Source organism: Alligator mississippiensis, chromosome 3, assembly GCF_030867095.1.
Source record: "Alligator mississippiensis isolate rAllMis1 chromosome 3, rAllMis1, whole genome shotgun sequence".
Classification (NCBI taxonomy): Eukaryota; Metazoa; Chordata; order Crocodylia; family Alligatoridae; genus Alligator; species Alligator mississippiensis.
The window spans coordinates 72,564,399-72,587,016 of NC_081826.1; the positions used below are offsets into that span (position 1 = coordinate 72,564,399).

The 22,618-nt window shown below is 44.0% G+C and overlaps 1 protein-coding gene across 1 annotated transcript in view; it reads right to left on the reverse strand.

Annotated features, from left to right (window-relative positions):
• Positions 1-22,618, reverse strand: part of RP1 (RP1 axonemal microtubule associated) — a 354,720-nt gene that overhangs the window by 53,664 nt on the left and 278,438 nt on the right. Inside the window, exons 44-46 of the mRNA XM_059724092.1 lie at positions 20,181-20,313; positions 17,400-17,551; positions 530-782 (exon numbers count right to left, since the gene is read on the reverse strand). Coding sequence (XP_059580075.1) covers positions 530-782; positions 17,400-17,551; positions 20,181-20,313 — 538 coding nt within the window. The remainder of the gene's footprint in view (positions 1-529; positions 783-17,399; positions 17,552-20,180; positions 20,314-22,618) is intronic.

Here is a 22,618-nt window from a genome sequence, read left to right on the forward strand (position 1 = left end):
AACAGAATTATGGTTTCCAGTCAACCCTAACCAAAGTACTTGTGAGAACTGTCACTGCAGGTGTATCATTTAAAAGAAAACACAATGTGAATAATGGCAAAAGCCATTGACAAACATGTGAGCATATGGGAAAATCTCATTGTTCTAAAAGAGAGATTTTTGTGTCTCTTTATGTGTTCTCATCGGTATTGCAAAAGCCTTCTGCTCCGCAGTTACAACCATATGGAACAACCTACTTTCTTTCTGCCTCATTAACAATATTTTCATACCTCATCTAAAAGCCTACTTTCTGCATTGTCTATATTTCTTCATCTCTCTTTTTGTATGATTACTGGTGTTTTTCCTCCTAACTTTATAACTGTATTTTCATCCTTGAAAATGCTTAAGACGACACTTGTATAACAGATGCTACACAGAACAAAGTTGTACTATTCTCCTACTGTATTTTTAGTTTCAATGGACTTGTCTTGGGAAAATAAACATAATATACAACAAAAAAAAGAAGTATGAAAGGATTTTGGCAGCTCACCCCGAATACTTCCTTTTAACTGCTCCTTCTTGACTATTCCAAGAAGTCTCAGCTCTCGTTGAATCTGTCTGTCACCAACTCCGCTGTCTAACCATTCTTGGCATGAGAAGACGTACTGGATGTTGTTTTCGCCTGATGCCTGGATGGTGATTTGGTCCAGATACCATCCAGCTCCGTAACCCACATGACTGTGCTCAACAAGCATTTTCCTTAACATTCCAAAGTCTACTGCTTTCATGATAAAGGTATTAATCTAAGCGGGATAAAATTTCAATGACTGACACATAACTGATGTCAATAATTATTAATTATGTATCTGTATAGACATATACAAACAAAGATTGTTAGACAAAATAGATTAGTTTCCTCAAAGGATGGATCTACTGATAGACATAAGTGAATATTTATGTTTGGAGATCTCACTATTCAGGAAATATTTGGACACTTGAATCTGCACATTTTCTCAATTTCTAGCTAGCAAGTCCATCCTCCTACTGATGAGAAATAGAGAATCTGCCATTGGCTCCTCCATCTGAATGACTCCTCGTTTGAATGGAGCAAAAGAATGAAGCATTAATTCACTTGCAGAGGGCCCTCACTGTTGAAAGCCCAACTCATCAACACTTTCACCATAATCCAACTAGAACTCTATGGAGGAAGAAGGAATGGTATAGATCAATACCAGAAAGCATCTATTAAATGGGACTTCGGATTATATAGGGGGCTTTTATTCTTAAAATGTTTTAAAACTTTTTTAGAACTTAATTTGTCTTATTTCACAGATGGGAGGAGACATCATATTACAAAGCCACCAAATAGAAATACCAACAAACTATGCAAACAGAGGACGATACTGACAGAAGAAATTAGAACGAAGACTGTGCATGCATGCGAGTGAGAAGTGATGTGCTCTTTAAATGTACATAGACATCTGTTTAAATATTGCTACAGCGACCAGTAAACAAAAAGTGAACAGCAATTGCACAAGTGCATGTTGGGATGAATAAATTACATGAGTGAGAGAATGAATGTGTTCTATGTGAAAGAAAATATGAGCAGGTGGGTGGATATATGGGCCTATGTGTGGGTGACATTAAGACGACCAGATGGATAGTAGAAACAGGCGGTGTAATTTTACTTGTTGCCAATGACTATGTCATCAGGCAGGATAAAACATGAAGACCAGAAAGCATCAGAAGTGGAGATGAATTTATTTATTAAATTATGTCATCCCTAGTCCATCCTCCTTCATGCATAGGATTACTCCCTATAAATTTGCTCAGAAAGAGGAAACATCAGAGTTGTTATTCCTATCACAGCTTCAGAACTTCTGACATTTTTACCTTCACTTATCCATGATCTTCCCCAAACAGTTACCATGGCAAATCACAGCCTTTAGTATAATGCATAAAAGAGGCCCAAAATAGGAGTTAGCTGAGAAGAACATGTTGTGAATAACTTTAGGAGCAGTGCCTAGAATTTTATTTGTATTCTTTGCAGTTTCAAGATTAATCTAATCTTCTTGTCAATCTATGTGACCCTTAACTTACAGAATCTAGCCTGCACTGGTAATATTCATGTTCCTTCATTGCCACCTCTTTTCATTTGGAGACCTATCATCAGTTTCATTCTTCATGACAATAATTGATAGTCAGTAGACAACAGTGGTCACAATCACCCATTGTTATCAAAGAATTCTCCTCATAATGCAATAAATTACCTACTTTCTCAGCACTAGCAAGAATGTACTTTTGTCTTATGTCATTATACTTCTTTTTTGTTATTTTAGTTTTTTCAGTGTAAAGACATTCAGCTTTGCATTTATGCACTTCATTGGAAGTGTAATTGATGAAAACCAAAATGATTTTATTTAAATTGGCTTGCCTGATTTAGATCCAGCTTTAGCTAGGCAAAATTATAATTTCCCACTCATTTAACCAATGTAACCAGTGAAATGTTAGCCAGAAAGTTAATTACTTAAATAAATATAAACCAGCTTCACTTTCTGCAGTTTAATTAAATTGATTTTAATTATTTTATCAGGCTGTTATGATAGAAATGTATTACTGGTAGCTCATTTAATTCCTTTGTGTTGTGCAAAAAACCCTGTTCCTTGGTCTTCTTTCTAAAAGATATAAGCAAACCTTGCTGCATCCTTCAAACCAGTTTTTTTTCCCCCCTCACCTACCTTCCCCTTCATATTCCAGTCTTTTCTCAGCAAAGGGAGATGAGTCCACTTCTTTATTTCCTTCCAGAGTTTGTTTATTTCTCCTTCCTCACCTCCCCTTCCCATGTCTGCTATTTCTGATATAATTCGGTCTCTGAAGAAAACTATTTCTCCTCATCCTTTTCATCTTCCATTGATTTGCCCTGTCACTCTGGCCTTGCTCCTCACTTTACAGACATTCTTATTAATCTCTTTTTCTGTTGTATCTTGAGAACTTTGCTACTGCCCACTCCCTAGTAAATCCTTTGCTTGACCATAGCCCTTTGGACCTTAAAATAAATACATAAGGAAGTAACTGTCCTGATTTCCTCAGTCACCTGCGGTGGGGATGTTACTAATTGAAAGTTTATTCTAAACTTTTACAACCTTTGGATAAATAGAAGTTCATCCAGCAATCATTTGCATACACAGATCTCTCCTAGTTAGCATGGACAGAACCCAATATCACAAAAAACAGTGGAGGGGAGCTGACATAAATCCAAGATGTCTAAAAGGACGTCCATATCCTTTAGTTACAGCAGGGGATGGCAATCTATGATCCATGGAGCCCATGGATCTAGTCTACAGAGCAGGATGTCAGTAGGATTTGGCAGTGTGGGGGTGGAGGAGGTAGTTGCCCATGCTGTGTTACACTGTACTGCACTGTGGTCTGGTGACTGAGCCCATGCTGTGCCATGACTGGGTAGCAGAAGGAAGTGATGGCAGCTAGGTCCTAGCACCAGCCCATCTTAAATCTAAGCTGAGTCATTCCATCTCACCACTGGATCATTTACTGATCCCTGAGTTAGAGCATCAACTCCCCTCTGCCCACCTAAGCTCCTTAGTCCCCAAATAAGTCACTTTATTGTCTTTACTAAGTCACTTTCCAATCTTTACTATACTGCTTCACATACCTCACCCACTTGACTGTTTTAACCTACTACAGCATGAAGTCAGTTTCCTCTAGGTTTTTAATAATCTTCATTTTTTCTGACAAATCTTCCTCCCCTCTGCCTTGGAATTCTTCTTGAACCACAACAGCCTGTGAACCTGTTACAGCTTCAACTGTGTAAAGGTACAACACTTCAACCTCCACAACTGGCCTATATCCAGTCACTCCTGATTGTGCTACTACCTGCTATCAAACTCCTATTTTTCAGTTATGAGCCTTTTCTAACATATATGCTGCCCTTCCCAACAAAGGCCAAGGGCAACTTACATTAAAAGAAAACAATTTTAAGGGGCATCAGGTCTGCTTGGTGACCTTGGACAAGTAATTTCACCAGTTGTTTTTGTTTTTCCCAATTCTAAAATAAAGGTTATAATACATATTTTTCAACAATTGTGATGACACATCCTTGTTTAATATCTCTTGACCAAACTAAACTGTCTTATTTCCTCTTCCTTTAGCAAAATATTTCAGATAGAATAATCCCTTAGATAAGAGGTTTTCTCAAAAACCCAGTTCAGTCTCCTTAGTACCATTCTCTTTATTTTAGATTTTCTATTTCTTTCAAGTGCTCTCAAATTTTCCCCTGAACTTTCCTTTTCTTCCTATAATTCCTGTCTGCAAATATATTTATTATTTCCTATAATATCTATTCTGTAAGTACTGCTCCCTTGATTCTACCTCATCCCTGCTATTTGTAACAAAACTCATCTTGGTCATCAGGAAGGACCCCAAAACTGAAAACAAAATCCACTGTAGTTCGGGTAAAGGGGAAAGGTCCCCTGCTGGAATGAGAATTATTAGTATACTTTTCATTATACTGTCATTAGTTAAAAACAAGAAAAAACAGTGGGAACAGGTAATAGAATCCAACACTCTTCCCTTCCCAGCTAAGAGCCCCAACCACTAGGCTACAGTCAGGCTCCTTCTCATGCGCTTACTCTCTTGAACTCCAGATCACTTGTATTTTTGGCTGTGCATTGACCCAGCTTCTTCAACAGGATGGATGGAAAAGGTCCCCGCTTACCATACTGTATGGCCTGTTGGTCAGAGCACTCTCCTGGGAAGAGGGAGATGTGGGCTGAACTTGTACAGATTGAGGTATGCCTTATATATAAGTCTCACACTTCCTAGAAGTGTCACCAAGCTATTATGCAAAAGGTGAACACCATGATCACCCTGACAGCATCTACCTTTAGAAGAGCTATTAGATACTCAAGATACTATGTAATGTCCAATGTGCAGCTCCACATCTGGCACCTAAGCTTCATAGGGAAGAAAATAGCACACAGTCCTATGCTTAAAGTTTTCTATTAGCTAGCTCTGGACTCCTATGGGCTCTTCTGAAATTCCCTTTGGAAGTGCCCAATTTCCAATGGTGTCTATGTAGAAAGCTGAGGCAATTTTTAGCATTACAAAAATAATCTGTGAGAATATGCACATGTGTACAACCCCCTCGATGGAGTGGTACAAAGTGACCTCAGAGATGCTCTCCAACCAGTGAAGCAGCTGTGGCAGCAGAGCCAGCCTTAGGGGTGAGCAACATGGTCAGTCTCCCAGGGTGCCATAGTCAGGAGGAAACCACACACACATACACACACACACACACACACGTACGCTGTGTGTGTGTGTGTGTGTGTGTGTGTGTGTGAGTGAGAGAGAGAGAGAGAAACCTGCACTCCAGGAGCATTCTTCTCTGCCCCACCATGGCTAATCCCTGCCCTAGGCAGAAGGAACAATGCCAGGCCAAACCACCCGCTCCCTCCATCCACTGCTCCTGAGCAGAGAGCGTTACCCAGAAGCTAATTGCAGTTTTGCAGGCTGTCAGAACCAGCTGCTTTCTCTCCCTTCCCCTTGGAGGCAGGGATGAAGAGAGGACTATGAGATACTGGGAACCCAAAGATTACCCCCGTAGAGCTACATGTAGTACCACATGCAAAGTGGACAATTACAAACCACAGCACTACTGAATTTTCTCTTTGGAAGAGGAACATTTTTGGAGAGGATCTGCCATTTTTGTGACCCTGGAAATGGTATGAATATCTGAATGCTCACTATTTCTAGTGCTATAAGGATGTTTGTAGTGCTACAAATATGGATGTCCATATCCTGAACTGCTCTTTGGAAACATATAATAGCTGCCTTAGGGGTAGGCAATGTGGGGAGCCAAATGTAATAGAGAACAGCCTTACTACTTCACTGATTCTCCATCTTATACAACAGAACTAAAAAAAACTTCTTTGTTTACCCCCTTTCCTATACCTTATTCTCTCCTCCATCCCCCATTATTTAATAGTCTAAACTGTATTATTAAAGAGCTTTGTAAAAAAGCTTATATTAAAGATCAGAATGAAAGCTGAATCCTAGAAGTTTGATAGCAAAAAGACAGATTGTTCTAGAGACAAATGGAGGGAGTAGTGAGGGGTATAATGGTATCTGCGATGTGGGTTGGAAAAAAGATCTGAAATTAAAATGTCAAACTGGGTGATGAAAGTAATATGAAGTCAGTAGTATTGTTTTTCTTAGTAAGAAGTCAGAGACAGAGACCAGAGGTTAGGAGTCTGTTAGAAACATAGAATCATAGAAAGTTAGGATTGGAAGGCACCTCAGGAGGTGATCTAGTCCAGCCCCTGTTGCAGGAAGGGTATTCATAACCTCATCTAAAACAGGTATTATATTTAAAATGCCTTATTTTGTGCTGTTGGACAATAATACAGTTCACATGCAGCACAGTGCCTAGGCTAAGTAGCTTGCCCTATAGCGGTGCCACTTCTCTTCTACTCCTTAGCAGTCTTGGGCTAGAAATATGCACTGCCAAATTAAGTGGATCGGCTTTCCAGGATGTGTTAACACAGACGATCCACTTCATTGGGTGAAACACATGTTGCCCATCGCCTTACCCATTGAGACTGAAGGACAATGGGTGACCTGTTCATCCATGGTTTTAAGGGTTTAGTCCTGGGTACCCTGGGAATTCCCATGCAAGATTGACCCCCTTAAGCCCTAAGAGTGCCTGCCCAATGTTCTCTACTCAGAGTCTTACCCTTATGATCTCTAAAGCATATCTCTATAACTGGAGAAATTCAAAGTTTCTCCATGTATGGAGATGTGCCCTGAAGATCCTGTGGGTGCATCTCTATAAGCAGGGAAACCCACGTAGATGTTCCCAAGGTTTCAGGAGCCTGATCCTGTCTGGGAATTCCTGGGGTGTTCAAAAATGGCCCCTTAAAGCCACTGGAGCATCTGCATGGGGTGGCTTGAGAGCACAAGCAGCTCCAAACTGCCAGCATCTCACACTATAAAATAAACGGAGGTGTTGTGCTATATAGCAGTACAAATTGAAACTACTTTGTCACAGCCACAAATTTGGGGCATTTGTGGTACAACAAGGGGTATGTATATGTGTTTGCTTGGTCTTTGTGCCACCATGAAAGATTTTAGGGTGGCACAAAAGCAAAAAAAGGTGACACCTGCTGCCACCTTTACAGTATTCAGAACTTTGCCGTTTTGCTTTGACCTAAAGGGTGGGGGTCAACTTTTTCAGCAGGCATGACACAAATTCTCCTCTTATCCCTTATCTGCTGCTCTGCTTTCTGTTTCATACTTGTGCTCCCTGCCTGATTTCCTACTCTACTTCCTGTTTACATTTCTGTGCTCCCTTCCTGATTTCCTGCTTTGCCTTCTGCTTCCTGCTGTACCTTCTGCTGTGCTGCCCATCTCCCCCCTGATCTGGCATATGCCACACACACAGAGGATGTCTGTACTAGGGCTGTGTGAAGCTTCAGTCCCCGATTCAATTTGGTGGAGATTCGGCATGATCTGATGGCCAAATCTCCAAATCCGAATCAAATCAGAGGACCCTTTAATCTCTCTGAATCAAATCAAAACCCTCCAAAATAATTTGGAGAGGTTTGGAAAGATTAGGAGATTTGGACATAGACACAGCTTTAAATATTTTTTCTACATACCTCTAGGTAGCAGGCAGCTTGTGAATGCTGTGATACTGGGGCACATGGACTATCCCACAGAAGCGCAGGGGGCTTCCCAGAATGCTCGGCAGCAGACCCAAAAGTGGACCAGAAGCACTTCAGGTCCACTTCTAGGTCCACCGGGGAGCGCACTGGGGGGGTCCCCTGCAACCTCCAGCTCAGTGAGTGGTGCCTCCTGGGTCTGAGGGGGCACCCAGGGTCCCTCCAAGGCCAATTGCTGAGCCAGGGAGGCATGAGGGAGGGAGGGCATGCTCCCTGACAGACCTGGAAGTGGACCAGAAGTACTTCCGAAAGTGGACCGGAAGTTCGCCGCCAAGCACGTCGACCACCCCCCACTCCAAACCTGTGCTCCTGTGGGATGCTCTATCCACCCCAGCATTGCAGCATTCATGAGCCATGCTGATACCTTGAGGTATGTAGAAAAAACATTTAAAGCTGTGTCTATGTCTGAATCGCTGATTCTCTGAATCAGCATCAAATCTTCAGATTCGGATTCGGCCAAATCGAATCAGGGACAGCGATCTGAATCAATGAATCAAATCACTGTCCCTGATTCAGGCCAAATCCAAATCTGAATTGAATAGGGCCCACTTCACACACCCCTAGTCTGTACCATTTGTGACCATGGTTGCCAAGTGTCCATAAATTTACAGATGCTCCATAAATAACCAGGATAAAAATGCCTGTCTATAAATTCAGTATGAAAACTGTGCCATCCATAAATCACAAAGCAAAAACAGCTCCACAAAATCATCTCTGTAAAAGCACAGAGCTGCCTGAAGCTCTGTGGCTGGAAAACATGTTGGTCTCATTGCTGAAGTGTCCATGGAGCACAATAGCACTACTTGGTCTCCGAGCAGGAGCATAGCACCTTAAAGGTAACTCTTCCAAGGGCTTTAGGCTTCTTTCCCAGTGGCCCCACCCACCCACGTGCTGGTGCTGCTCTTGTTGCTGCCTCCAGTCTGCCACAGATGAACCTATGAACTGCACTTCATCACCAACCTCCTAGGTACAGAAACTCACGGACTCAGCATAGACATTGGAATTCTGACACACTACAACCTGACAGACATCTGACTCCCCAGGTACCTCTCCATTTTTACCTGCTACATCCTCCTTCCCTACCCCCTCCCCCAGCCTGTCCCACACCCCCTGATGCCTCCATTTCCATTTTCACTGATTGGCTTTCTTGTCTGCTTTGCATGCCAGCTTCTGGCTTCTTTACCATTCCTTCCATCCAGGAACAGCACACACACCAACTGCAGGTGCTTCCTCAGCCTGATGAAGGGTTTTTCAACCTGAAAGCTGGCATCCCAGGCAGCTAAGCTGAGCTCACCTGGAGCCTCACAACTCCACTGCAACCAGCAAGCCTCAGACCTGTCAAAGATGTGATGGATCTGGGCTTTCCACAGCCAGGATTGTGCATGTGTGTGGCAGCTGGAGGTTATGGCACCTCCTGCTTGCCTTTCACCAGGGAGATCCTTGATCCTGGCATTTCCTGGGGCTGCTGCACCACTTGCAGTCCCACCAAGTCTCCCAACCCTGGCAGGGTGCAGTTTTAGTGGTCATGCCCAGGTCTTGGGGTCTCCTTCCTCCCCACAGCCCCTGTCCATACCTCCAAGTTTGTCCTGGCACAGGAGCTCAGCAGGGACATGTTCTTCCCCTACTGGCTGATGATGCAGTGAGTGCCACCTCCAGCTCTGAAAGTGGGGCATTAAATGGTTTGGAAACCAGAACCAAAAGAAAACAGGTGTGGACAGAGTGAGGAGGGTGTCTACACCTGGAGCTTGAGGTACCTCAGCAGCAGGAGGTTCACCTTAAGAAACACCAGCTGCTCCACCAAACCAGGATCCAAGGAGGTGCGGTGGGGTGTCACTACATCACCAGCAATGCTGAACACCCTCTCACTTGAAACACTGGTTGGTGGACAGGACAGGTGTTCCTGGGCAACCATGGCTAGATCCACTGTGACCACCACTTCCTCTGCTTGTACTTGTATGGTTTCTGTCCAGGCAGGACCACTCATCACTGAGGCTTCAACCCAGGTCTAGGTTTGGCACTGTGGGGACTGTGGCTTGAAGGTTCCTTCCAGTGACAGTCAGGTTGGGGGGTGCCTGCTGTGAGAGTGGTGCCTTTTGATGGTATCTCTCAGGGAACAAGCAAGGAAGTTACAGGAGGAGGTGGTGAGGCTCTGAAGCATCCTCCCCCATGAGGAGTTCATCAGTTTGATGTTGGAGGAGATCTCCAGGACTGTGGAGGAAGAACTGTCAGGGGCAGTGCTAGAAAAGAGAGAGGACATGGACTCCCAGGAGGCTGGAAACTGGGAGCTTGTGACCTCAGGCAGCAAGCAGAAATCTTCACCTCTACCTGCAGAAGTTTGGCTGGAGAACAGATATGCAGCCCTGACAACAGACAGGGAGGAGCACATTCCATTGCTGGAGAAGGACAGGATAGGCCTCACCAAGGTGGGAAGAATCGAGACAACCACCACCACCAAGAAGAAGTGACGGGTGGTGGTGGTTGGAGACTCCCTTCTGTGGGTGATGGAGGGAGACATCTGCCAACCTGGCCAGTTGTCTAGGAAGTCTTCTGCTTGCCCAGAGCCTGGACCTGAGATGTCACGGAGGGATTACTGAGACTCATCCAGTCTTTTGACTACTACCCCATGCTGCTCATCCATGTGTGCATGCAACAAGTATCTGCTTGAGGCCGATATAAATGTGGCTTGCACACCTGTTCCTGGGGCAACTGCCCACCTTCTCACCTGCCATGCCTGATGTTAATTAGCGGGAGGCTGCCCTTTTACTGCCCCGATGCCAGGGGGCGCTATCTGCGGCTCCGTTTCCTCCCCTACACCGCAGCCCATGCCTTGCTGATGGAATAGACGTTATGTCATGTCCTAGCCTTATTATAATCTGGCCCCTTTGTCCTCTCTGGGCCCTACCTCTTTTGATCTGCACCCTCTCTAGCGCTAGGGCTCTCCCCAACCCTATGTCACTATGTGCCCTCTTCTCTGGGCCTTCTCCGTAACGCTGCCCCCTCTCTGGGGCTTCTCAACAATGCCGCCCTCTCTCTGGGGCTTCTCAACAACACTGCCCCATCTCAGGGGCTTCTCAGTAATGCCACCCCCTTCTCTGGGGCTTCCCAGTAACGCCGCCCCCTTCTCTGGGGTTGGGGTCAGTGCACCCCGACTGCTGCACCCTCACTGGTGCTGGGGTCCCCACACAGCTGTGGGTCCCCTATGAGGCCTCCTCCAACCCCTAGTAGCCTCACCCAAACCACCAGTGACAAACAGCAACACAAATGTAAGCCCCTTGGCTATAACATAAACAGAAGCTGCCCAGCCATAACAACAGTCCAGCCTACTAGGGAATACTCCATCCCTCAGCTGTGTCAGATGCTGTACCTCCAGTCAGGCTTTTTCTCTCTTCCATAAGAGAGAGCTCCTTCCTCCTTGGCTGCTGGCAGAGAACTGCCTCTGGCCCCAGCCCCTAGGGTTTATAAGGGAGCCAGGCCCTGCCCCTTCTGGTCAGCTGACCTCCTCTGGTTGCCCTGGCAACCAACAGCTGGGCTCCTTATTCACTGCTAGGGCCCTCCCTAGCATTTTCCCCTCTTTAGGAACAGGGCACCTCAGTGCTTTGCAACAGTGCACCAATGATACTTCCAGGAAAGATCCTGAGCAGATCAAAAGTGATTACAAGGCTCTGGGTGCAAGCATGAAGGGGTCTGGAGTTCAGGTCATGCTCTCTTTTTCCGGTCAAGAGAAAGGGCCTGGGCAGGAACAGGCGCATCCTGCAAATCAATACCTGGCTGCACAGCGAGGACAGGCAAGGAAGAAGAGGATGAGGAGTTATGCTCTATGTAAAAGAGCCATGTGATTGCTCAGAGCCCCAGTTTGACACTGGAGAGATAGGCCTGTTGAAAGTTCCTGTGTTAAGGTTAGAGGGGAGAACAACACAGGTAATGTGGTAGGTGTCTGCTATAAATCACAAGACCAGCAGGAAGTAGTTCATGAGGCCTTCTTCAAACAGCTTGTAGGAGTTTTCCAATCACAAGCCCTGGTTCTCATGGGGGACTTCAATCACCCACATCTACAGAAAGGGCAATAGAGCAGTGCTCAGGCAATCCAGGAAGCTTTTGGAGGGTGTTGGGGACAACTTCCTGGTGCAAGTGCTGGAGCGGCCAATTAGGAGCCATGGTCTTCTTGACATGCTGCTCACAAACAGGGAAGAATTGATGGGGAATGTAGTAGTGGATGGTGACTTGGGCAGCAGAGACCACGAGATAATTGAGTGCAGGATCCTGAGGAAAGGAATGGTGGAGAGCAGGAGAGTAAGGACCCTGGACTTCAGAAAAGCAGACTTTGACTCAGTCAGGGAACTCATGGGCAGAATCCCTTGGGAAGCCAGTCTCAGGGAGAGAACAGGACACCTGGCTATAAGGCTTTAAAGAAGCTTTATTGAGAGTGCAGGAACAAACCATGCCGATGTGGAAGAAGACTAGCAAGTGTGGCAGAAGACCAGCTTGGCTTAGCAGGGAACTCTTCAGTAAACTAAGACACAAAAAGGAAGCTTATCAGAAGTGGAAACTTGGACAAATAAATAGGGAGGAGTATAAGAGCATTGCTTAGACATTCAGGGATGAAGTCAGGAAGGCCAAAGAACAATTGGAGTTGCAGCTAGCAAGGGACCCGAAGGGTAACAAGGGTTTTGACAAGTATGTTAGTAGCAAGAGAAGGATCAGGGAAAGTGTGGGTCCCTAACTGAATGAGGGAGGAAGCTTTGTGGCAGAGTATGTGGAAAAGGCTGAAGTGCTCAATGCCTTTTTTGCTTCAATCTCAACAGGCAAGGTCAGCTCCCAGACTACTGCACCGGCCAGCACAGTCTGGGGAGGAGGTGAGCAGCCAACAGTGGCAAAAGAACAGGTTAAGGACTTCTTAGAAAAGTTGGACATATGCAAGTCCAGGGGGCTAGATGGGATGGGCCCAAGGGTGCTGTGGGAGTTAGCCAATGAGATTGCAGAGCCATTGGTCATCATCTTTGAAAACTCATAGTCCCAGATGATTGGAGAAGACCAAACATACTGCCCATATTTAAGAAAGGGAAAAAGGAGTATCCAGGGAACTACAGACCAGTCAGCCTCACCTCAGTCCCTGGAAAAATCATGGGGCAGATCCTCAGGGAATCCATTTCTAAGCACTTGGAGGAGAAGAAGGTGATTAAGAACAGTCATCATGAATTCATGAGGAGCAAGTCATGCCTGATTGCCTGATCACCTTCTATGATGAGATGACTAGGCTCTATGGATGTGGGGAGACCAGTGGATGTGATATACTTTGATTTTAGCAAAGCGGTTCATATGCTCCTCCACACATTCTCACCAGAAAGCTAAGGAAGTATGGATGGGATGAATGGACTATAAGGTGGATAGAAAACTGGCTGAAGCATCAGGCTCAGAGGGTAGTAATCAATGGTTTGATGTCTAGCTGGTAGCCAGTATCAAGTAGAGAGCCCCCAGGGTCAGTCCTAGGGCTGGTTTTGTTCAGTGTCTTCATCAACGACCTGGAAGATGGCATAGACTGCACCCCTCAGTAAGTTTACAGATGACACCAAGCTGTGAGGAGCAGTAGATATGCTGGAGGGTAGGGCTAGGATTCAGAGTGACAAAGACAAATTGGAGAATTGGGCCAAATAAATCTTATTAGGTTCAACAAGGACAAGTGCAAAGTCCTGCACTTAGGATGGAACAATCCCATGCACTACCACAGGCTGAGGGCTGACTGGCTGGGCAGTAGCTCTGCAGAAAAGGACCTGGGGGTTACAGTGAACAATAAGCTGAATATGAGCCAACCATGCGTCCATGTTGCCAAGAAGGCTAATGGCATACTGGGCTGCATCGGTAGGAGTGTTGCCCACAGGTCAAGTAAAGTGATTATTCCCTTCTCTTCAGCACTGTTGAGGCCACATCTGGAATACTGTGTTCAGTTTAGGGCCTCCCCACTACAGAAAGGATGTGGACAAATTGCAGAGGGTCCAGCGGAAGGTGATAAAAATGTTGAGGGGGCTGAGGGACATGACTTTGAGGAAAGACTGAGGGAACTGAGCTTATTTAGTCTATAGAAGAGGAGACTGAGAGGAGACTTAAAAGCAGTCTTCAACTGCCTGAAGTGGGGTTCAAAAGAGAATGGAGCTAGACTGCTCTCAGTGGTGGCAGATGACAAAACAAGGAGCAATGGTCTCGAGTTTCAGCAAGGGAAGTTCAGGTTAGATATTAGGAATAATTTTCTCACCCAGAGGGTAGTAAAACACTGGAACACATTTCCCAGAGAGGTGGTAGAATCTCTATCCTTAGAGGTTTTTAAGACCTGGCTAGACAAATTTTGGTTATAATTATCTAGTTGTGAATGGTCCTGCCTTGAGCAGAGGGTTGGACTAGATGACCTCCTGAGGTCCCTTCCAACCCTAATTTTCTATAATTCTATGGTGAGCAGCAACAGCTGTTCCATTTTTTCCACTCCCTGGAGTGGGATGTGGAGTGGTGGGAAAAAACTCCCCATGATTTCCACAGCCCAAGGCCCTGCAGTCTGGAGAACAGTTCTCCATTCTGCTCCTGGTTTTCCAGGAGTAGAACAGAGGAAATATCAAGGAAAAGCCCCTAGCCCATGTCTCAGACCAGTAAGTCCCTGGTCTGGGGAAGAAGTAGGCAGCAGCAGACCAGATGGGGAGAGGAGTGGAGTAGCATACAGGCATTCATTCTTGCAAGAGAAACTGTCTAAGAGAGGAAAACTTCCAGGTGTCAACCAGGAAGATCTTCCCCTTGGAGGGGACATCTTTCCTTCAGAAGAAACTGGATAAATGTTTGTATGCTCTTTCTACCAGGAGATTGGCACTTCTTCTAGTAGAAACATAATATCTGTACATGGCCAAAACTATTCCCTCTCTGCTAAGTGCAGTAAGGCTTCTGCTGACTACTAGATCTGGCAAGCATGGGCGGATCTAGGATTTTAAAAAGGTGATTGCCAATGTTGTGGGGCACAATCAGAGCATATGTTTTTCTCCAGCTGAAATGAAACTATAAGGTTTACTAAGATGCTAGGAGCCTAGAGCTATATTATTCTAAGTCCAAGAAAATATATTACTTAGGGTTTTTGTTAACATCCAAGCAAATATATATATAACTGAGTTGGGTGGGGGAGGGAAGGGTGGTAGATGACAGCCAGCTCCAGAGTGGAGCAGACAGCCAGTGCTGGGGAATACAGCTGTAACCCCTCCAGCCTGGTCATGAATAGAACTGCTCCATACCTCTCCTCACATGGGCCCTCCAGACACTTCACCATGAAAAGTGCCCTTCACTGTCTTTTATGCATTGCCCCTGCCATCCCAAATGCCCTGTTACCCATCCCCTGTTATCCTACATAACCTCATATTCAGTGCCACCCCTTCATGCTTCAAACCCATCACACCCCACCATCACCCTGATGCTTCACTAAGTCCTACTGCACATGCTCACTGTCTCTATAAATCAACTCCAACCTGTACAGACACATCACAATCACACCCTAGCCACCTGACCTTTGCCATCCCTCTCTCACCCCATTAACATCTCCCCTGCTGTTCTGATCACCCCAAACATATACATTGCTGGCCGCCACTGCCCTCCAACCTCAACATAAATAAACAAACTCTTTGGATCACAGAAAGACTCATTTTGGCTGCTTGCAGTGCCCCTACCCAGGGCAACCAACCCTTCTCATTCACCCATACCTGGTTGCACTGCTACTTCAGCCTCCCACAACCCCAATCATGTGCTGGAATAACTAATTCAGGAAAGAGTTATTATAGTAGCTTGTCTTTGCTTCACCTTTGAACTTCCTTCCTGCCTTCTACTGAATAACTTAGCATGTATTCAGCCCTTCACAACCCCTCCTTGTCTCTGATTTGTTGTGGGTTCAAAACCCCAAGGAAGAAAGCTCCCCAGTACAGGTCCCTAGTTAGCAGCACACCTTTACTAGACATGCTGGGGGGTGAGCAGAGAAACTTTACCAGGAGAAGATAACAGACAGGATAATTGTAGGGCTAGGTTGATTAGTGGAAGATCAAGGGTTGTTAATACTGACAGAGTGAAGAGACCAGCAGGGGTCAAGTTGATAATAATGAAACAAGTTGATTGATGCCACCCCCCCACCCCCAGCTCTATCTGAATAGAAATGTGGCTTTCCCAACTAGGTAGTACAACAGAAATCAAAGGAGGCTGACTTCATCCTCTAGCCCCACATGGTAGAGCTATGCAAAGCTTTGAGTGCTAATTCAATTCAGAGGAGATTCAGTCTGATTCGGCGGCAGAATCTCTGACTCCAAATCAAATTGGGAGACCAATAAAAAGGTCCAAACCAATTTGTAGGCTCCAAATTGATTCCAAAAAGATTTGGAGAAAGATTCAGAGATTCGGGCAGTCCGCACTCTCTGCCACAGGGAGTTGCACTCGGGCTCTGTGCTGATAAGTAGGGGGCGGGGCTGAAGGAAGGGGAAAGGGACCATGGGGGGACCCCCCAACAGGCCGCATCCCCTGCCTGCTGCCCCAGCCCTCCTAAGTGCCCCCCCCACCCACTCACCCAGCCCCATCAATGGCTGTCCTGCCCAGCCCGTGTCCTGGTTCTTTAAAAAATAAAGCCCCGCACTCACCAGTTGCTGCAGCAGTCACTGGGGCTTCTGCAGTTTCGTGGCAGAGCCCTCCCCATGCAGCGCAGGGCAGTGGAGGGCAGTGGGGATTGCCCCTCTGCCTGGCAGCAGCCAGGGGAGTGCAGGGCTTTTAAAGTTTTTTAAATTTTTTATTCTTTAAGTGCCAGGACACTGGGACCAGGTGAGGCAGCCATTGACGGGGCTGAAAGAGCGGGCAGGGAATGGGACCTGTTTGATTTGGCCGATTTGGCAGTGGCCAAATTGATTTGGGACAGTGATTCAAATCACTGTCCCCTGAATTGGCCAAATCTGAAGCAAATACTAGCCACTTCTCACCGGTCTATCACATGGATCCACCCATGCCTGCTAGCAGCCAGGTACAGATACATGAAGATACATGCACATTGTCAAGTGACTGCTGTGATTCACTCAGTAGTTAGTGACCTCTCAGAATGCACTTTGCACTCTGGTGACATAGCTGCTGTAGTGGAGCCATGGTTTGCTTCAAGAAGTTGATGGGTATTCAGCAGCCATGATGGCTTGATGAGGGCATCTATTGTCTGCCACCAGAAATTCTGGCAGTGAAGGCAACCCTAGTGTAGACAGAGTCATAATCTAGATAAGTCTAGAAACCAACACATTTTGAAGTATCAGTGTCAGGATACTTCAGTTTCAGGTTCACAGAAAACTGAAAATTAAAACAGTTCCATGCAACTCTACAGCTAGCTGTATTAGGTTTTTTTCTAATGGTTAATCATACTCTGTGATGTTCCATTGCTTTTAAATTGCTTAGTATTATTGACATTGCTTCACATTGATCTAAAATATCTGTTCATAGCAACTGACTTGCAGTTTCCAGAGATTCAACACAGTATTATCATTCAAGTTTTTTGCTGTGCTTTTGTATTAAAGAACAGACTATGAAAAGCTTCTACATTCACCATACAGTAAGTTTTTTTTCCTCAAACGTGTACTGAACTAGCAAAAAGAAAACAGGGTATAGAAGTCAAACAACAAAAAGAAATACATAATAAAAATCCATACTAACCTGACCTCTTTCAAAACTTGCTTGTGACCTTGAATGCTTGAGTTTTCTTTTACAAGAATCTCCATTCTCTCCAAATATTGTGATAAGGATATCTGCATCAGTTCCTGACGCAGGTAATGTTCCTGTATGAACGCTGACTGAATAAAGAACTTCTGCCATGAAAAATCAGTGAATGAAAACATTACCAAATCAATCTATTTACCAATCTAATTACAAAACATTACTAGTCAATCTATCATGAGTAAATGACTAATTTAAAGGACTAAGAGATAAATTAATATTCATTGATGTACTTTCAAGTTCCTATATTTTCCATCCAAACCTGGTATAGTTTTCTAACTACTGATCAATGACATGTTGCAGTGCTAGAAATGTTAATGTAGATGTCCTTTATAAAGGAATACCAAAAAGGAGAGAAAAAAAATGTATTGAGGTATTAGGCATCCTTCTTCGTTTTAGGTGCATTGTATACCATATCTACAAAATACATAAACTAAATATTTACACTAAATATTTTGAATAAAAGTCTCTAAACAATAATGCTGTTTTCTTCCAAGTCACAGCTTAAAGGTGGGTAAATTGTGTATTGGGGTATATTTTAGCATTTAGTTCTTTGCTGGGTTAATGGAACCCTGTGTATTAGACCAGGTAGCCATGCTAATGTGCCTGACTGCTTCTGGTACTCAGACTAGCTCATTAAGGGCTTTTGCTGATATCTCTGCATGGAACTGCATTGTAAGATGCAGAAATATCCCTATTCATAGAAAGACTTATGCGACACCCATTGAACAGAATTGAAAAAGTGTCATTAAAATGAATGAGTTGTGGATTGGGCCCTGAGCCCTCTTCCTAATAATTATGGACCTTAACTCCAGTTACAACTTACTCACTACAGCAAAAGTTTATACAGATGAAATATAAGATTAACGGTGTTAAAATCAGACTGTTTATTCCAGATCAGCTGCATTTGGACTGTCAGTAAGATAATTACTGCTAGGGCTGTGCAAAATTTCACCAGGTGTTTCATTTCAACACTGTTTTGACTCATTTTGAGCTCAAAACAGAGAAATCAAAATGAAACAAAAGGCTTCGAAACAGTATCAAAGTGAAACGAGGGCAGTTGAAACATTTTGGAAAAAATTCCGAAACATTTGAGTTTCAAAGCTGAGCTTGCTTGCAGGGAAACAGAAACTAAGGAGAGAGAGGGGGAAGGGGGGGAAGGACTGCTCTGATATTGACATGTGTAGCTGGATAGTGACTGTGATCCTTCCCTAGGCCCTTCCAATCCTAGTGCTCTGGGGGAGGGGTGAGAAAAACAGCATACAAAGCAGCATTGCTTGAACTGAGTTTTCTGCCTTGGGGTCAGTTACTGAGCTGCATCTTCCAGCAGCTGAGCAGCATCAAAGAAAGGCTATCACTTTCTACTTGCTAGCCTGTTACTAGCAAGTGGGATTCAATACCTTTTCATTCTATACCGTTATTATTATATTCATTCATTCCTTTCAATTTATTCCTCCCCAAAAATTTTCTTTTTGTTTTTGTGATTCTATTTTTATTCTTTTTCTCCAGATAAAAATCTGTGCTTTTTCTCAGTATTCATTCCATTCACTGTTCAGGTAAGCACAGAATATATTGCATGTTATAATATAGAATTTATTCAGGAACACATACAACATACATTTATATATTTTATTTATTACATAAATACATAAACACATACACACATTACATAAATATACATACATACAATTATCTCCATTTATTACATAAATACAGATTATATTACATTCAACTCAAAAGCTTGCTAAGATATATTTCTCCAACTATTTAGTTGGTTTACTAAAAGATATCAGATTGACCCAGAGAACCTTTCCTGCCAGCGCCATGTCCTTAGACCAACACGGCTACAACCTACACCCCTATACCTGTCCCTAGTCAGCTGACCAGAAGGAGGCAGGGCCCTGGGCACATCTAAGCCCCAGGGCTGGGGTTGGCAAGGAGAGTTCTCTGGCAGCTGCTGGAGAAGAAGCTCCTGCAGGAAAGGAAAGAAAGGCTCTGTGACAGTTTGACTATCTGAGATGCTAGTAATATTGTGCTGCTTACTTACCTTTTGTTATTTAAAGTGGTGGACCAGGCTGAGGCTGTAGGGGAGGAGGAGACCTCATTGGGGCACACTACCATGTTGTGTTGAGGCCACAGCACCAGTGAGGGCATGCCTTAACACTCACACAAAGTCACATGTCACGAGTTTTCCTTGTCAGCAGCTTGAAGTGCAGTTTCCCAGAAACCCCTGCACCTATCTCCTTGAAACCTGGCAAGCTTTATGGCCTCAGCAGGGATTACCATGCCTTCATTTGAATCAGGCAATAAATGACAAAGTTATAGAGCATTTTCATGATTCCCCATTATAGCATATGGGTGAAACATCGAAACAGCAAAATAGTTTTGACAAAACAAAACAAAACAGAACAGTGCTTTGAAATTTGGCTCTATATATTGTTGAGGTGTTCAAAGTGGTATTTAATTTAATGGAAACATTAAATACATATGTGCTATTTGCTTTAAAACAGTAAACAGTTCAACATAATTTAAGCCTTTGTAGGCCTTGTTAAAGATCCAGATCCAGCATTTCATATGAATGCTTCAACCAAACATGTCAAAAATAGTTGCCAATGGTTTTCCTAAAATGTTTTGCAATCTTTGTCGTCATATTTATCCCAGTACTTGGACCACAGCAGGAAAACATTTTTTCTTTTTTTATTTTTTTGTTCAGTGGCATACCTCTGAGTGGTGCTTTATCTGGTTTGACTGCCGCTATCTCTGTCACGGTTTCTGACCCATCTTGTTCAAAGAGCCATTGGTCTGTAGTGTAAAATCCCAGTTCTTGCTTAGTGTCCAGGTCTTTTAGCCGAAGCTGCAAGCAGAAGAAAACCCACAATCTTCATGAGAAATGTCTTATTTCCACCCAATAAAATTGAAATTTTTCATGAAAAACAAACATAACTTACTCTGTTTGAATGCTATCTGATTTTCTATATGAAGGAACAGCTACTATAGTCACTATGAGATTCAAATCCTGTAATAAGCCCCCATCCAGGCATAGAAAGATCTGACTGTATGGATCGAATTGAAGGATCAGTGCCTAAATTCTATGGAAGTAGTAGTTGCTATTTTAGGATTTTCAAATGAATGTGTAAATCTATAGCAGGCCATTACATAAAGCCATTAAGCTAGTGTTTCAACATATTTGTTATTTGTTATCTTAGCTGTTTATAGCTTTTGATTGTTTGGATCCAACTTGTTGTACAGCTGATAGCTGGGATTTTTAAAGCTGATTTATGGGAGCTACATGTCCCATTCCCTTTGGAACTCATTCAGACTTGCAATAGAATTTGGGCACCATAGTTCTAGCAACCTGCAGTGGCAACTGGGCATTTGATTTCTTTTAATTCTTTTGAAAATCCTACCCTAATACATTGCCATAGTAAAGGCTTTGTTGGCACTCCTGTTTATAAGCCAGTGATTTCAGTTGTTTATTTTTATTGACCTTCCCCACCACCATCCCCTTTTAGGTTGAAATTATCCAAACTAGTTCTTAGCCTAAAAACTTTATAAAAGAGTATTGACAACATCCTTCATGCCCATTTTTGTTGGGGGGGGGGAGGGGCATGAATGGGAGGGGGTTGAGGGAAAAGATCTTTTTTTATTACAACTAAAATAGCTCCCAGGCCAACTTACAAAATATAAATTGAAAGGGATATGTACAAGAATATAGCTCTGTAAACACATGTTCAAAATTTTGTGCAAGATACAGAGCTACAAGGTTAAGTGCAAAACTAGGATTTATACATATCAAATATCTATGCGCCTGCAGATAAGATTTCTTAAGCTTTAAGCATTCCAGGACATAACTACTTTCTGCAGTAGTGTACTAGTGAGGGATGATTGAGGACCAGACTTGGGTGCTGAACTAGAGGAGGCACACCTAGGCCCTGTCCAGCTGCAGCCAAGTAGCATTCACCTGAGGGCAGAGGCAAAACTAGTAAAGTCTGTGCCCTGGTGCATTCCCCTTCTTTGTCTGCTCTCCCTACCTGCCACTCTCTTAGTGCTGATTTCACTCTCCACAGCAGCCAGCAGTAATAGGATTCAGTGGTACATTCCCTTTCTTTCCATTCTCCATGAATTCCTCTGCTCCTGAATTGCTCCTGCCCCAGCCATTCCCTTTCTCTCCCTTACTTGGGTCCCCTCACTGCAGTCATAGTTTCTCTCCCTGACAGATTTAGCCCCTGTGGAAGCTGGTGGTGATAAGAATCGGTGGTGAGGGTAAGGGCAGCAGTGATGGCAGCTACAGTGAAGAGGGAGGCATAATAGTGAGAGATCAGCCCATAGCACAGGGAGGAAGGGCTGGAATGGAAGCAGGTGGCTCAGACTAACAGCTGGGGACAGAGAAATACATAGAGCAGACTGGAGAAGAGGGATGCTTGCCCAGAGTAACCTTAATAGTTTCACTTTTGCTTTTGCATAGAAAGTTTATATCAAGACACTGAGATTCTCTTCATACACCACATTTACTTGAATCCAAGACTAAGATTCCCCCCTCCCCCCTATCAGCATACAGATAAAAGCCCCTCATGTCTTATAATTACATACAAGGAAACCTCTTTAAACACATTGTCTATCATTAAACTGCTGCCAAAAGTAGTATGTGCTCAGTAATGGAAACCAACTATGAAGCTGATTATATATAGTCAGCACTGAGAATGACTATAAAACTGACAGGGCCCAGACTGGGCAAACATACTGATGGGAACCTTTTTATTTGGTGTGTGTGAGGTTCTTAAAAAATGGGTGGGTGTTCCCTCCTCAGGGAACTGACACCAAGCCTGGAACTACTGCAATACCAGGCCAGCACCAGGAGGGCCAAAGCCAGCCTTAACACCCACCCTTTGATCTTAGCCAAAAGGGCCAAGATGCTGATGGGAAAAAACCTTTTTTTTTTTTTGGAAAAATGTTCCCGAGTGTGTGTATGTATACAGACACACATACATACACACGCCATCTAGCATATACTTTCCATCACACACCTTAAAAGACATTAAGAAACTGTGCACCCATTAACAGGAACCAACCACAAGGTTAGGTTAGTACAATCCACCTGGATACAATATATGGTAGTGCCCATTGCATGAAGTCCCCTCAGTGCTGATTCTTTTTCAAGT